General features: G+C 44.2%; 1 protein-coding gene across 4 annotated transcripts in view; it reads right to left on the minus strand.

Annotated features, from left to right (window-relative positions):
- Positions 1-4,445: 4,445 nt before the first annotated feature.
- The window catches only part of INPP5A (inositol polyphosphate-5-phosphatase A), a 234,576-nt gene continuing 221,567 nt past the window's right edge, over positions 4,446-17,454 (minus strand). For 2 of the 4 annotated variants that reach the window (XM_033149337.1, XM_033149335.1), the window contains 4 exons: positions 13,335-13,446; positions 6,598-6,666; positions 4,822-4,912; positions 4,462-4,598 (listed from right to left, as the gene is read on the minus strand). In XM_033149337.1, the coding sequence (XP_033005228.1) occupies positions 4,832-4,912; positions 6,598-6,666; positions 13,335-13,446 (262 nt within the window). In that variant the 3' untranslated portion in view covers positions 4,462-4,598; positions 4,822-4,831. Of the gene's footprint in view, positions 4,653-4,821; positions 4,913-6,597; positions 6,667-13,334; positions 13,447-17,454 lie in introns of all 4 variants that reach the window. The other 2 variants (XM_033149334.1, XM_033149336.1) reach the window with 2 other exon arrangements.

Here is a 17,454-nt window from a genome sequence, read left to right on the forward strand (position 1 = left end):
GTCTCCAGATGAACAGATCACGTAGGAAAAAGGAAAATAACGAGTGACAGGTTGCTCTTGAATATGCTCCGGTTTTGTTGTTTTTTTAAGTTTATTTATCTGTATTTGTTTTAAAAACGCGTGACTCCGTCTGCTCGTGTGCAGCTAGTTTTCTAGGACCAGGAGTAGATTCGTTTTGGATGGGAACGAGGGTCAGCTCAGAATAGTGGCCAAATCACACTTGTTGGCGCGCATAGCGATGCGATCTGTGCAGTGCGGATGGGACTCAACGGGCTGACTCTGATGTAAATTACCCAGTTACCTCTTGACACCCCACCCGCTGGTTTAACCGTTTGGAGAGGTATCCCACGAAAGAAGCACAATCGTGCCTTTTCCTCGCCGAGAGCCAGGATCGGGTTCTCTTAGGTGACGTTCCTCCTCCATCTGCTCCTCATTTGATAGTTTCATCCCAGTTCCTTAAATATAAGAAATGCTAGAGCTTTTGTAAAAGTCTTCTCAGGAACCCGAATTTAAAAGTCTCTTCCCTGGGCTTCGATTGGACAGGGCCTTCCTCCACGTCAGAGAATTCCCGCGATTTAATTGGTTGGAAGGGTTGGCCCCAATATTTTCCCAGAGAACTCGCTACCCTCTGCCCAGCTGACTTGGCCCGAAGTCCAGGCGGCCGTGTATTGGGACCTGCAATCGGTTTTGCAGATGCAGCACGACGGGGTTTATCGATCCAGCCCGGATCGTATTGCGGTTGTTGGCGGACTTGCTTCGCTTATTCCATTTATAAACCACAATTTCCTTCAAGGAGCTCAAGGTAGTGTAGCACATGGTTCTCTCCCCCCCCCTCTGCCAATTTTATATTCACAATAACCCCGTGAGGTAGGCTAGGCTGGAAGATAGTAACTGGCCCAAGGTCGTCCAGTGAGCTTCATCCCCAAGTGGAGATTTGAACCCTGGCCTCCTAGGTCATAGTCCAGCACTCTAACCATTACACCACACTGGCTCTCAACAGACTATGCAAGGGCTGGGAGTTAGTTACAACTTTTTTTTAATTGCATCCCGACGAAGATCAAAGCAAGCTTCCCGCAGGCTTCAGCTGACTAAGCCAGCTGCTTTCTAGACATGTGGTGGTGCAAGAAAGAAACCAGGCACTTGAGCTTATGATGCTCCGGTGACCCTAATTTAAGTGGGAGCCGCTTGGGAATGGGAAAGGGGAAGGGTTTTCTGCCGAGAACAGGATGATCTAGAGATGGAGACTCTGCAAGTGCCCAGGAATTCCGCAGGATCCTCGTTATGACACGTAGGGATCTCACCCATTTTTTAAGGGAACCGTTGTCCTGTAACCCTTTCCTAGAGAGGGGCGGGAGAGCAGCGAGGAGGGACCGTGATTAAAACTGGCTTCTTCCTGTAACCTCTTAAAAGGACTGCCAGCTGAGCTCTCCAAGCAACATTTTTGCAGCACCTGCTAGGGATGTGGTTCTCAATAGGACAGACGGTGGGAATAACTCTCCAATCAGGGATGCAGCTTTAAATAGCTTCCCTGCTTTCAGGGCATTTAATATGGGCATGATCTTGATGGGATAGCCCAAGCTCCTTAACTAAATGCTTATTACGGAGGCGATTTTTTTTTTTTTAAATTGCTCTTCTCTCTCCCGAGGACCTTATGCGCGTCGTCTGAGAAGTCTTATCCTGTTCCAAGTTACTTCGGCGTAAAGGATTGCGCCGCGCCCACCCCCCAAATACTTGGGTTGACACCTTGCATAGGAGCCAACCACGAAGCCCCCACAAAATATTTGAGCTCCCCATTTGATAGGCATTCCCTTTCAACTGCTGTGTGTACCGTGTCACGTGATAAGATTATGCGATGCGAGGCTTATCTGGGCCCCCACAATATTTTATTCAAGTTGGCACTCCTGACCCCTTATTTACCTCGGATTCGAAGCTGACGAAGGCCTGTTCTGTTGATGAACATCACTAGGGCCTGAGTTGAAACCGGTTTACTCAGGAGTAAGCTTCATTGCGTTCCCTGCAGTTAGAGCCTAGATAAATATTGCGCATAGTATTGCGCCTATTTCCGTGTGTTTGGGTGTGAGAACAGCCTCCTCCAACCGGGTGTCCTCTAGACGTTTTGGGCTGCTCTCCTGACCACTGGACGTGCTGGTTGGGGAGTTTTAGTCGAAAATATCCTAAGGGCAGATTTTGTTGTTTACACCAGCAAAAAATAAATCTATCCCGATAGACAAACATTAGAAATAACTGATTCCCTTTTCTCTTGGCCCCAAACCCAAACAAGCCCCCCCCCCCGCAATACTTCGTCTGAGTACTTCCAGAGAGTACTTCGCCTCTCTGGGACATTTAAGTTTAGCCCGACAATCCGGTCTTGGCCCTGGAGCCCGTGGGGCGATGACCTGTGATCAGGGTGTGTCTGAGCATGTGCAGAAACCCATTCTCTCCCCTCGGCCGTCGACACTCTTGGCGTTGGAGGTTGAGAGAGAGAGAGAGACGCTTGTACCCAGGTCTTCGACGTTTGGAAATGCAGCTTTGCGCTCCCCCCTTTTTTCTGAACCATTTATCTTGCAATAGTAACGCCGATAGGAAGAGAGGCAAAACCCCAAGAGACACGCAGCCGTCTTCACCATGATCAGTTTTATTGCTTGAGAACCAGAATGCTCATTTCAAAGTGAACAGGCAAACATTACAAACTTCCTCCCAATCCCCGCGTAGTTTCTCTCCTCCAGCCTTACACGTGTCTGTAAGAATACCAGAATTGGGGGGGGGGGGTGAGGGGAGAGCGTGTGCGCATCAGTGACAGTACCCAGCGATTGGGGGGGGGGGTTTCCTCTGATTTAATCGGGGAGGGCTCCTCCTCCTCCCTCGCTACGCGTGGGATTGATTTACAACCCCCCCCCCCAAGGCAGCCTCCCAAAGCTCCCGCCATTGCCCGGTCCCTGAACTCGGTAGTGTTCTAAATTAAATCAATAAAGCCCTCTGCTTGTGTTTCATCAACAGGCTCGCTAATCGGCTTTTAATGCTTTATGGGGAGGGGTGAGAGCTGAGAGAAAGGGGGGGCTGTGGGCTGGGAAGAGCTCCCAATCAGAGTGAAGATTTACAGACTATTTGCCCCCCCCCCCAATTTCCTCCCTTAGTCATACTCAAAAATTGCTACCTGACTCCGGGCTGAAGTGCCTTTATTTTGCATCTTCTTCCTATCTTCAGCTAGAATACTTGGCACCAGAATTTGCTGCATAAATATGTGACTACAATTGGCAGATGATGAGTGAGGTTTCTGGCTCTCTTCATATATAAGTACTGTATATATGCACACACACACACACACACACTGGTGAAAGAAGCCCTTCGGTTGGGCTGGCAACTGGGGGAAGCTTGGAAGTGGGCTCCACGGGGAGGGGGGGCAGGTGTCCCAAAGGCTCCACCCCAAATCCCATGGTCTGCAACTTTGAGTAAGTAGGCATAGGGCTGCTGTAAGCCCTACTCACACTTACTTCCAAGTAAACACACTTAGGATTGGGGTGTCAAATCTGCTTTCAGTTCAAAGTACTGTAAATGTGTTTCAGGATTAGGTATCAGTGGGGAAAGATCCATTTTTTTTCATCCAAGTGGATCCCAACAACACACCATTGTTTTTGGAAGTTAAAACCTACTTGGGGAAAATACAATGGGATTTACTGCCCCTTGACTAGTCTGGGCTGGTGGGGGGGGGGAAGGAGGAGGAGGAAAGGCTATTTTGTAGCAGGAAAGACAAACGGTTTGTAATTATAAATTATTATTTCTATATCTGTGTATATATATTTCTATACACACTCACATACAAATATATAAATATATACACTTATAGAAAGCAGCTGCTGTTGTGTGATTCAAAAAACCATGGAACATGGCAGTATAGTAAATAACATGAGAAAACAAAAAAAGTCTATAAAAATGACCAGGACAGAACAAAAAAACCCACCCTGCAACCCACCCCTCACTTCAAAAAAATCACAGGGACCATAAATCTTGGTTAACATACAATAATAACACACCAGGACTTCTATACAAGGCAAATGTACAAAATCCCAACCTGGCTTGAAGCTAGAGAAGGGTGATGAAAATAGTTTTTAAATGTTGAATATTATATATATTATATATAATTTCACATTGACAGACTTTTAAAAAAAGAAGGAAGCAGAGTGAAGTCTAAAACACAGTACATCGCGGCAAACTAGGTTTTTGTTTTGTTTTGGCAACCAGATTGTGGCATAATATATGCATCTCCATATAAAAATTAAAAAAACAAACAAAACAAAATCCACAATTGATGTCACAGGAATATTTACGAGAGGGTGAGGTATGAGAGGTTACTCTCTCTTTTTTTTTTACTTGGGGCTCTAAAGCCCAGACTCCAAAGAAAATAGTGTATGATCAACAGCCTACAATAAAATAATAATAACAATAAAAACAATAAAAACAATAACGTGGCACGCCGGACTCCGGAGGATGAATAGAGCTGTCACGGTATAAGCGATGGGATGCATCTCATGTCCTTCCTCTCCCTCCTCACTACAAGGAGCTTTCTCGAAAGATCTTCTCGTTTCGGAGGCATCTTTTCCCTGTTTGCAGAATTGATTGGCAGCTGATTTTTTTTTTCTATTTTCTTTAACAGACTAAAAATTAAACAAGCAAATAAAATAAAAAAGGCCCCACCAAAAAATATGGGGGCCGGAAGGGAATAAATTATACTAGTAACAACAATATTTTTTTTTTTAAAAAACCGCGAAAGCAAAGAGGGGAGAGAAGAAGGAGGTAAGGAAAAAAATCTAATGTGATATTTACCACCACTACATCACTGCACGACACAACACTTGTGCACATTGGCAATAGGTTTACCTGCCCCCGCGGCTATTCGGAAGGACAGGAACACGGGCTGGAAGGAGGGAGAGAAGAAAGAGGTTAGAAGGTGGAGCCCAGGCAGTCATCGACGCCGCCTCCCGCCTCCCCGCGCCCCAAGCCAAGCAATAGGGCGTCCGTCTCAGGCACCCCGGTTTCCTCCTCCCGGATTCCCTCCCGCTTTGCTTCTCATGGGGAACACCGGCTGGGTCATCCTCCGCCTCCTGGAAGAGCCACGCGCGTCTTCCTTGGGCCCGCCCCGAGCTCGTGCGTCTTTTCCCGAGGAGTAACTGCAGTGCCTTACGCGCACCAAAGCAAGAGTTGACGCCTGTTTGAACCCGCGGGCTCCAGGCCTCGGCAGCGAATCCAGCTGCAATGCGTGAGGTTTGGGCTGCAATCGAAATCAAGCAGCCCGTCCCGTCGAACGCAGGCTTACTTTAGAGTAGGATCGGGCGGCTCTTTCGGAACGAGCGCCCCGTTACCGGGCTGACCTGCAGCCCCCGACTTTTAACCAGGTTTGCTCGGGTCCATTCATTTTCATAGTAGGACTTACTTTCAGGTATGTAGGCTACGTAAAACTGGGGCGGCGCCAGCGGCCTCTCTCCCGCCAAGAACCTCATTTTTACATCGGATGACAAACTAAATATAGCCTACTCTTTCTGGTTAGCTAAAAAACTTAGGTCCTTCTATATATCCAAATATCAGTTCAAACACAGGGATGGATATTCCTTGCCCAAAGGGGGCGATTCTCACACTCTGGGATATCTAGGCTGCCCTCCTACCGTACACACACCCGGAGTTCAGTGCGTTACCTCGGAGTAAGTGCCTCTGAATGCATTGGCCCATCCTTCCGCGTAGGATTGCGCTAGCGCAGGTGTCGCTAGCTGGATTCGAGGAAACGCGTCTTTAAGACCGCAGGCTTAAGTAGCCATTAATGGGTTGACGTGCCTGTCGAGAAGGGAGATCCGCCCAGGGAAAAGGGAAACCAGGCCTCAAACCTCCTCCTGCTCTGCCCGTTTCGGGATCCGAAGCGGCGTGGCTTTCGGATTCCTGACTGGGAAAGCGAAGCCTCACCTTTTGCTCCGGGCGCGCTTCTAAGGGCGCGTCAGGCTGCTTTTACGCACCTTTGGAGTCGGAAACTATACTCTCTGCCGCAACGTGACGAGGCGGACTGACTGCTAGGGACCGGGACGTTGAGGGCTCGGGGGTACTTGCTAACCTGCTGGTAGCGGTAGGTCCTCATTTTCGGATTTTAAAAATGTGTCTAAGCGGGGAAGTGGCGCAGCGAGCATTATTTCAAGTTTTCATACCCGGATCAGAAAATAAAAACGCAAGGGTCCTTCAGATCCTGGGTCCCCTTAACGCCAGGACACTGAACTTCACACTCTTGATCTTGCCCCTCCCCTTTGAATCTCAACTCGCCCCAATGCACAGAAAACTCCGCAAAACGGACGCCTGTCGCCGCGCTCTACTTCCTACATGTGGGTTTCAACTTCCGATCGTTGGGTAGCGCCTTTCAGGCTCCCCAGCTCCCGTTTTCTAACAAGATCCCACGCACGTTTGCTGGAAAAAAACAGCCCAATATTGTTCCATGGGACTCCTTCCAAGCAAGAGGGCATCTCTCCTGCAAAGAGCCTCCGCCGCCCCACCAACGCCCCAGGTCACACTGCACCCGAAGGAAGAGCGCCGTGCTTCCGGATCCCACAGAAGTTGCCCCCTTACCTTGTGGTCCCCCATGCAGACATTTGGTCCAATATGGTCGTACACCACTTGCTTCTCATCGTTTTCTGACTAGGTAAAAACATACAAAGAAGCCCATAGTTTGGAGAGGCTTTGCACCGAGAATGCAAAGTCGCAGGTATGTAAATGCACACAGCAGCCGAGGGGAGGGGAGAAGCTACACACATCGACATCCGGGAATAAGGGCTGTTAAAATCAATAGATCTCACTGACAAGGAAATGTATTCAGAGTCGTACCGTTCACCCCCCCCCCCAAATGTTACTACTTTAGGCACAGATGGGGAAAGCCAGCTGGGTGAATGCCAACTTCACATATATGCAAAGAATTGCAAGATCTGCTCCTAGGCATTATTAACTCACATGCCTGTCTAGGAACATAATAACTCTTACCCTACTTAGGCAACAGGCCTAGACCCACTTACTCAAGAGTAAACCTCACAGAATTGGCTGTGACTTAATTCTCAGTACTGTAGACATGTGGGACTGCACTGTTAAATCTTGAAAAGTGAGTAAACTGCATTTGGAAAAAATTCAAAATGCAGCCACTGAGATTCTGATGTCTTTAGCAGCAAAGGTCTCCTTTTATTAGATTGTCATTCCACTGCAAGCAATTCCTACTTTCTCATTTCGTATCCCTGTTGTTATGTTACTAATACATAGCCAAAGCCCAGCACATTTAAATGCCACTTATTTCAGTGAGGACAATGAACGTAAGTTAACTCCTGTTTAAAAAGAGGCCTTAAAATGCTCAGCTTTGGCTTATCAGGTCAGTAGTCGGAAACAAACCTTCAAGGATGCAGCCCTCAAATGTGCTCTAGAAGGGGTGTTAACAGATTTGAAGCTGTCCCTCAATTACTACTGTGGGTCCAAATATTTAAGGGAGCTCTTCCTGTATCAACCTGCTCAAAGAGAGCCAGGCAACCATCCTAATGTGTTCAGTCTTTAGAAGTGCATCATGTCTGAGTGGATGAAAAGTGAGGGCCTACTTTGTGATGGCACCCTGATGTGGAATACCCCCCCCAGGAAGTTACAGGTGGTCGTGTTGGTCTGCCATAGTCAAAACAAAATAAAAATTTCTTTCCAGTAGCACCTTAGAGACCAACTGTGTTTGTTCTTGGTATGAGCTTTCATGTGCATGCACACTTCTTCAGTTCTGAAGAAAGCTCATACCAAGAACAAACTTAGTTCGTCTCTAAGGTGCTACTGGAAAGAATTTTTTATTTCCCCTGAGGAAGGTAAACCTAGTGTTGACACTGCACTCTTTTCAGTGCCAAGTTAAAACCAGGCATTTTAGATTATTATATCTTTACTTGTTTGTTCCTTTTATTGTAGCTTTGTTTCTTTTATTGTGGCTTTGTTTTCACAATGGGTTTTTTGTTTCATTTTTCATTTTGGTAATTTTAAAGTTTGTTTGGCTGCTGCCCTGACATCTTTTTTGAACATTCTGGTTTTCACTGGCCAATTAATTAACCAGTTAATTAATTGATTGATTAATTAAAAAAACAAACAACCCTGTATTTTAATGCAGGCAACTCTGCTTCTGCATTAATGAAGACTGGTTTCTGTTAGCTAGCTACCAAAAGCTGTAATCTGACGTACACTCAGTGGGATTCCCTACAGCAGGAATGGTGAACCTGTGGCCTTCCAGATGTTGTTGGACTCCAATTCCTATCAGTGTGATTATGGGATGATGGAAGTTGTAGTCCAGCAACAGTTTCCTCCATTCCTATACTGTAATCTTTGGGTTGTAAGGCTGAAATCCTTACCTGCTTTCCCGGGAATAAACCCCATCGAACTTAATGGGACTTAGTTATGAGCAGGCATGGGCAGAATCATGCTTTAACTCATAGATACCCCAGTTCCTAACCACATTTATGGGGCAGGAAATCACAACTAAACTAAATGCAACTTCTAGGCCGGTTTTAAATTGGGTGTGTTCTACACAGCACTTCAGTTGACACCCTTAGGCTACTCCCAAGCTGAAGGTGCTTGTCAGTCTTCACAGTTCTTAAACTCCTATTTTTCAAATCCACAATTAAATGCCTTAATCGATTAGGGGCACTGATAAAGTGATTAATGCTTTCAGCTCTAATCCTATTACCAGATTTGGTATCAACCCTGTTTAGATCTAATTAGGGTCTTCTGTTGCACAGAATTGGAAATACTGGGAAAAGGAAATGGATTTTAAACCCCCTCTCCACCCTACATGTGGTTTTTTAAAAATGGAAATATATTTCCCCCCTTCATCAGATATATCAATAGTAAGCATATGTTTGGGATTCCCTATGATTTCAGTGGAGTTGGCTTTCAACCAGATCTTACTTAGGAATGAAGGCTGGAAATATCTGAATCAATGGGAGTCTTGCTATTTATTTAAATGGAATTTTGGATTTTTACATAAAAACGCCTCTCAAAATGAGAGGTGAATGAGCAATATCCCCGCCGCTTGATTTATTTCCACTCTGTTCTACCCTGGCACTTTATTCCCTTTATCCTCCCCTCTTCAAACAAATAATGAAATCGACACAGCTTTTGCTACTGCATCGACTGTTACATCGACCAACGCTGACCATCTTCTTTGTTTATCTAGCATAATGACCCTGCTAAAGCAATCACTTAAGAGGGAGGTAGAGAGACTGACTCTGACTTGCAATTTCTCAGGCTGGTTAAACTGCGAGATAATTAAATCTGGAGCCCACACCCTTCTCCCCAGATCTTCCATACATGCAACCGCAGCTGTGCTTGCAAATAGTTTGCCATCCTCATTTAATTCTGATGAAAAACAGTCAAGCTTTCCCTCATCTGTAATCAGTCAAGTTTGACTGGGCAAGAACTTTATATATAAACAGCCGCATTTGGGACTATAAAGTTAAAACTGAATTATCTTTAATGCAGTAAGAAAACTTAAGGTCATATTTGCTTTCTAGCATGCTTGCCTGGGAATCTATCTCTCTCTCTCACACACACACACCCTCCCTAACCTTCCGCATTGTATGCATGAACACTTTCCAATATTTCAAGTTCATAATGCCACCGCCATCGGAAGTGGAGATACATTCATCAAAAGCGACTTGATAATTTACAAAGGCAGCGTCAAATTGTGGATTTTCGAGTGCATAATCTTTAGACAGATAAACAAATTACAGCAGCGCACAAGCAGAAACACGCTCCACTCAGCTGAGCATTCATTACGCCATGCTCTCAGGCAGTTCTGTGACTCTCGAGCAGCGGGCAACCTTTGGTGTGTTAGGGCTCAGCAAGCATAAAATAACATGCTGGGGAGGTAACCGACCGTGGCATGATAAATGAGGTTGTGCAAAAGCTGTTTACAGCCCCATGTCTGTACAATCTGTAAGGAGCCTACTGCATGGAGCCTGGTGTTTTGGGCTCCCTGCTAATTTGGGCACGGCTAGAAGCTCTTGCCCTATACAAACAAAGAAGCCCAAATCTGCAGAGCTGAATTTGCTTTTGGGATGCGGTGGGGAGAAACGCTGGGTGATGCTCAACTAAGTTTTACTCAGACCCATTGACAGCAATGGACCTATCTTAATCATGTTTGGTAATTTCAGGGGGCCGGGTCTACTCTTAGCTGAATAACAACCATTACTTCTACATTCATACAGCACTTTGAAAACTAGCAGAGTGCCTTACAATTTTGCTTGTCCCCATAAATCGACTGGAGGTGTAGGTGACTATTATTCCCATTATACAGATAAGAGAACTGAGGCCAGGGGATAGTGACAACCCAGTGACTTGTTCTGGCAGGACTCCTGTGCAATTAACAGCTATCTTACCCACCTTGCAGAAGTTTAGCAGGTGTAACTTTCACCAGATGCCCTGAAAATCTTTGTGTTAAAATTTCTGCGTTTCCTGCAGGCACTTTGAAGGCACTGAAGCACTACCAGAGTAAGGTTTCCATCTCTGACATCGCAAAATTAGCTGCCAGTTGGAAAAACCCCAGATTTGTGTTGCTCTACACTGGGTTAAACTAGCAGCTGTAGCTACACAGGCGAGCCACAGCACCTTTGTGACTCATGGCTGCCACATTAATCCGCAGATATCACATAGCTTATCTTGGGAGTTCTCAGCTGTTAAATAAAGGTAGCTTTTAGAGTACTGGTGTCTCTTCTAAATACTTGGTCAGTGGATTGGGAGAAACAATCCTGCATATACTTCCACTGAAAAATGTATTACTTTATTTACAGCACGTTTTAATTTACAATATTTGTTTTGCTTAGTGTTCCAACAAATAGGCCACTGTTGTTCCCGCTCTACAGATGGGGGAACTTAGGCTGGAGATGACAACCAAAGCTGCATAGTGAGTGACATGGGTGGGGTTTGATTCCAAAGTTTAAGTTATTATTTATTATATTTTTAAGGTCTTCGTCCAACCAGTGTTCTCAGGGGGGTATCCAAAGAATAAAAAACATAATAGAACTATCTAACTCACTGTTCCATTACAAAATAGTAGCAATATAGAAATCACAGTGACAGCCAACCATCTCTTTAGTCTACAAAGGCCAGCTGGAAAAGATATGTCTTTAACTGTGGGAGTCCACAGTATGATGCAGCAGCAGCAGCAAAAAAACACATTAAAAAACCAAACTAATGCAATTCTAGGTTGTATCAATGGAAGTATTCAGTCATAACTCATGCTGTGTATGCTCCGTGCTGCATACGTTCGGGATACACACTCCCGCACCCCAGAAGTGTTTTCTGGAGCGTGCGTGACCGCTGGATGCGCAGAACGCTTCTGCGCACTATGTGCAGAAGCGTTCAAATCCCATGACTTCTGGTTTTTCGGTTTTGTTTTTTTTACATGCGTTTGAGTTATGCACGGTGACCCGGAACGGATCGTGTGCATAACCCGGGGTTCCACTGTACTGTCGAGATAAGGGAGGTCATAGTACCACTGTATTCTGCCTTGGTCAGACCACATTTGGGAGTACTGTGTCCAGTTCTGGGCACTATGATTTAAGAAGGTTATTGACAAGCTGGAACATGTGCCGAGGAGGGCGACCAAGATGATAAAGGTTCTGGAAAGCAAGCCTTATGAGGAATGGTTGAGGGAGCTGGAGATTTTTAGCTTGGAGAAGACTTAAGAGGTGATACGATAGCCAACTTCAAATATCTGAAGGAATGTCACACAGGAGATGGTGCAAGCTTGTTTCCTGCTGTTCCATACCCCCAAACCAATGGATTCAAATGACAAGAAAGGAGATTCTGATTTTAAGAGTTGTTAAACCATGGGATGGGCTACATTGGAAAGTGGTGGATTCTCCTTCACTGGAAGCTTTTAAGCAGGTTGGAGGGGCATCTGTCAGGGACTGTTTCCCGTGTCTGACACTGGAGGTGAAACATAGCCATCATGGCTAGTTGTTGTTTGATATCCTCCTCCTCCTCCATGAATTTGTCTAATCCTCTAATAAAGCCACCCAAGTTGATGACCATCACTGCCTCCTGCGGAAGTGAGTTCCATAGTTCAATTATGCACTGTTTGAACAAGTACTTTCAAATTTTATCTGCCCTGAATCTTCCAACATCCACCTCATTGGATGTCTACGAGATTAGTGTTATGAGAGGGGGAAGAAAAACTTTTCTATCCCCCCTTTTTTTCATGCCATGCATAAATTCTTACAAACTTTTACCCTGTTACTGAGTGGGAAAAACATATCACCAATGGGAGGAAGTGCCATAATCTTGAACCTAAGATCGGGTAAGCATAATTGCTCCCCATCTTGTTAGCTGGCTGTTGTGCATAGTTTGGCCAGGTCCCCCAGGATATGCCTTCATGTGCTTACAGCGGGAGCGAGGATGGAGGAGAAGCGCCCAGAAAAGAATAATGGGAGGGCATCTGGGCTGTGTCCCTGGTCTGGTCAAATCAGGCTCATGAATGGGACGGTGAAATAAAGGGAATTTCCTGGAAGTCCCAATTCATTAGAATGCAGTGCAGCCTCATTTGTTTGAATAGCTAGCCTAGGGGACGTTCAAAACATTTGGATAATATGTGGGAGTGCTATGTACATTGGATTGCGCCAATGTGGAAATATATAGAGCGCGCACCATGAACGGATTCAGATAAGGAGACCTGGATAACCCAAGGTAAATTAAGAACGTTTTAAATGACAAAAAGATGTTAAAATGGGTGGGGCGGAGGAGCACACCCTACTCTCTATCTTTTTAAAATTTCGGGTCATTTCCCCGCCCCCCCTCAGAGCACAATCCTAGTGTTTGCGTTCTGTGGTTCTGTCCACATCCTTAGACACAGCTTGACCCCCTAACTAAACATGGCGACTTACCACAGGGCCTGTGGCAAATAACCTTGGAATAAGGCGTGAAATGCTTAGCAAACAACTAACAGCCCAATGGAAGTGACTTTTATAAGCTATCTTGAAAAGTTCTGTACAGAGCATACAAGGTAGGTGAAATGATTAGTACAAAAATCCAATGATCTGATAATCATTGGATTTTTGCTAAGGATGGCTGAGAATCCAAGGAGCGTAGGGTTGTGTATCCAATGCTACTGTTCCACTCGCACAGTGGGATTTTCACTGAACACCCAGTTGTTCTGAGCTTTCAGATCCCGATCTCCAAAACATGAGGGCTGGAAACTTGTTTAATAAATGAAACCATATGCCACCATATTTTCTAGCAGGCTCGAGGCAATTCTCAATAGTAAAAAAAAAAAAGAGTCCTATGCTTTCAAGTCAGCCCCTTACCTTTAGAATCAGCTCTTTGGCAGAATGTGACATAAGGATCCTGTCACACCAAGCTGGGCATCTAGTGTTCATATACTGCATTCCCTGGCTACAATCTTCACTGTACGGATAGCTGTGGGGACAGGAAAAGACCAAACTCAAATGCAACATCTGTTAGCAAAAACTTCCAAGTTTTACCAGGCAAATTTAAGTAACAAAAACAAATACAGGTGCTATTTCTTTCCATGCTCACTTCTAATTTCTTGCAGGTTCCCCCCCTTTGTAATTGTATTGCAATTTGTTGAATTGTTTTATTTTTAAAACTATATTTTGAAAGCCACTTTGGGAAGTTGATTAAACCAAATAGAGAAGTACCTTAAAATAAACAAACAGGAGTGTTTTTAAATAAATAGGCAGTACAGCAAGATTGGGCTTCTTTTTGTTTGTTTAAGGAATGATGTTATTTATTAAGTCAAGTGCTTAGTACATTTGTGTGAAAGGTAAAAACACTCGAAGGATGCATTTTGAAAAACAGAAAAATAAATAGATATGTAATTTTAAAGAATTGAAATCTATTCTGCTTATTGCTAGATTGGGGGAAAATGGGATTATAGAGGTCTTCAAGATGAAGGTTTTAAAATAAGATTTGTGGGATTGAAACAAAATGCTTTCATGCTTGAAGAGAAACTTATTTACCATCCTACTTGGCGTGATATTATGAAACTGAGATGCATAGCTCTCCACCAAATGGGTTTACAAGCTACACTGCCATTAAAAAGATTAGCCGTGGCAAACAGCCAGCTAAAGTATACTGAATGTATTGGAACAAACCAGTGAACTCAGTACCTTTTCCACCTCATCAAACCTAACAAGACTCATTTTCAAAACATATTATGAGAATTCAATTTGCTGCTTCACTGCCATACAGAAGTACAGCTTATTTCTGAGTGTCCAGGGGAGGCGTTGATGATGTAATATTCTTGCGAGCAGAAGCTTTGTCTGCAATTTAAGGGCTGACTTCTGCAGGCAACCTATTAAGGCAGCTCTCCTTTTAAGTTGTGCATGAACCTTACATAACAAAGACTACTTTTATATTAGAGAAGTTGTACGAATCAATCATATTCTGTATTGTTCATCTCAGTATTAACTCCCTGAGGTTGCAAGTGTTAAAACTTCACACTGAGCACATATAGCTACCATGAAGCCCTAAACCAGTTTATATGTAGCCCATATATCCAGTATATATACCCAGTGCTAATCACGTTTCCTTAAATGAGTACTGCTTTTAGAGCTGAGACTCCCAGCACTTCAACTGGCTCTGACCACACACGGAAGTCTTATGGCCATTATTAGCAGTAGACTTAAGAAATAAAAACACAGCTATGTTTGACTTTGACAAGCTGAGAGCAAAGGTTTACATAGGTGTTTCTGGGCTTCCTATTACTGTGGCACTGTCCTGGACCTCTATGGCTTGGCAGCTTGTCCTAACCCATCCTGATTGGCTCCATTGCTTGTTGGTCTCCAAAGATGCACACTTGCAACAGTCCTGACACATCCAGGGTAGCCATGGTTTTCTCATGGGTATTCTGGATAAATTGCTGTCCTCCAAAATTCATAACTGGGAGATGGTGAGTTACAAGTGGTTCCCTAGCAGGGAAGAGGTGTCATGGGTCTATGGTAGAACGCTTGCTTTGCATGAAGGTCTCAAGATTCAACCCCTTGAGATCTCCAGTAAAAAGACCAGATAGCAGGGGATATGAAAGAGCTTCGTCTGAGATCCTGGAGAGCAGCTGCTAAAATTGGGCTAGTTGTACATACAGTGTATTTTCACAAGTTGTCCAATCTGCTATAAAACCTATTCCTATGTTTTGTTGAGAACAGCAGAGGAAGCAATGAACAAGGTCTCTTACAACAGAGTAAATTTTTGTGGATGTGAGACAGCCAGGAGGAGGAAGTCAGTCCCCCACCCTCCCCATCATGCCCATGTCCTCCCTAACGTCCTCCTACATATATCTTAGATATGTGTACACATAAAAGCCTTCTTCCAGTACAAAAATAACACTTGGCTGCATTTGCACATCATGGTAAACCATGGCTCCCATTTCACGTGGGAGCAACAGGCCATGATCTCTAGTGTTACATATGAATTGGGGACTGTGGTTGGATTCACTGCAAACAAATCATGATATGAAGCCAAGGTTTGTTATTGGCTTACCAATTGTGGTTTATCTGAAGAGAAAGAAACCATGACCTCAGGTTTAGAAGTAATGCTAAGCCAGGAGTTGTGGTTTGATACTCTGCTAAGTGAGGAGCAAAGTGGGAGAGATCTTTGCATTCATGGCAGACCATGGTTTACTGTGATGAGAAGACCTGGTTCCGCTTCCAAGAGGTTGAAAGCAATAAAAATTCTGAAGAGCCCAGGTTTGTAACAAATCTAGGCAAATATCTGAATGCTCGCATTTGGTACCATGGACAAACAAGACACCCAATTAAAGAAAACTGTTTTCTAACCAAAAGGTTCATTTCACAACTTGGCAACTCCCATTAGGGCAGTTTCTGAGAAAAGTCAAATGACTTGGGCTTTATTGTTGCCTTGCACAGAAACTGCAGAACCTTTGAAGGTCCATATTGTGCTGTCAAATGCCAATTTTGAACTTCAGCATTCCACTCCTCTTCAGAGAGGAAGATGGCAAAAGAGCAATAAAAGAACTGCAAGAGAGCAAAAAGAGGAAGACGGCTGTGTGACTAGCCCTTTTATAGGGTTTGCTAGGGTCACGCCCATCTACCTAGTCACATACATGGGGAGGATGCTCCAGAACAGGTATGACAGGAAGTCCTCCCTGTCTGGAGCAACATTCCCCTGTGTGTCCACTCTAGGAAACAGGAAATGTTGCATTTGACTGCTTCAGTGAATGATATATCCCACAAAAACTACTGGAGATTTACATAGCTTGGAATTACGGGATGATACATTTTAAGCTTTATTTACTTGATGTACCAAATGAATTCTGATTTCATTTTGAAGTACTTTTGCAGGGTCAACATCTGATGTAATGCCTGGTATAATGGACACACATCATGCGCCCAGGATTCTGTGACTGTAAGAAAATGTCTGCTGTGCTTGAATTGCATTAAATGAATGAAGTCCAAATTGCTAACTCCAAAACAATTGGAGGAGCTGGGAAAAAAAGAATGAGATATTCACCTTGATTCAAAGGAGATGCCACATTCTCTGCAATTTTTTCGAATCTTTTTGGACTCTGTGTACATCAGAGACCCTTGGGGTTTGGCCAAGACTGAAATGTACCTCCATTTAAATCACGGGATGGTTTGCCATTGAGTTCAGTGGAAGGTGACTTTCACCTATTGTCAACAATCCTGTGGCCAAGTTACATGTGGATAACTTACTTTCAGAAGGAAACGATAGGTTTATAACTTGGCCTGCAACCAAGTCATAATCTATTTTAGTTTAGTATAACCCTCTTGCCCCCAAACAGATGTATTTTTAGATTTCAGGGAAGACTTTTGTGTGCAGATTCTAAAAGGATTCTGTAATACTGTCACCTTCTAATCTTCCTAGGATCATGGATTGCCATGGACAGGCTGCAGGGTATACATGCTATGCATTCTTAGTAAGCGAGGTCCTGATTTTGTCTTAAGGTAACCAGGATGCTTGTTAATACTTCATTTGATAGGACTGTGCGGCAGATGTGGAAAAAAGCCCTTTAAGAATAAGCACAGCTAGCTGTTCATAGCTAAACACCCAGTAAATATTTCCCACGGATTAAAGTACTAATTAATATTACTATATCTGCAGAGCCTCAGATGCAATCAGCTTAGTTCATTTGAAACATCTCTCTTAGGCAATGGCTATAATTAATGAGCCTTCATCCTTTGCATCAGGTCAAGCTGTAAGATACACTTCTGTTGGAATTAAATTGACCAAACTGCACTGACCAAAATGCTAATATTTCTGATCCCCTGTTAGCTAACTGGCCACGATGTGTATTTCATTTGAGCAAAATCAGGAGGGCAAACAAGGCTTGCAAACATAAGAGTTAAAGTACAATGAGTTAAACAGCTGCCGCTTGCAAATAGTAGAACACCACCATGGTGACCAAGCTAACAATCAGAGTCAAAG

Source organism: Lacerta agilis, chromosome 5 (genome assembly GCF_009819535.1).
Source record: "Lacerta agilis isolate rLacAgi1 chromosome 5, rLacAgi1.pri, whole genome shotgun sequence".
Lineage (NCBI taxonomy): Eukaryota > Metazoa > Chordata > Lepidosauria > Squamata > Lacertidae > Lacerta > Lacerta agilis.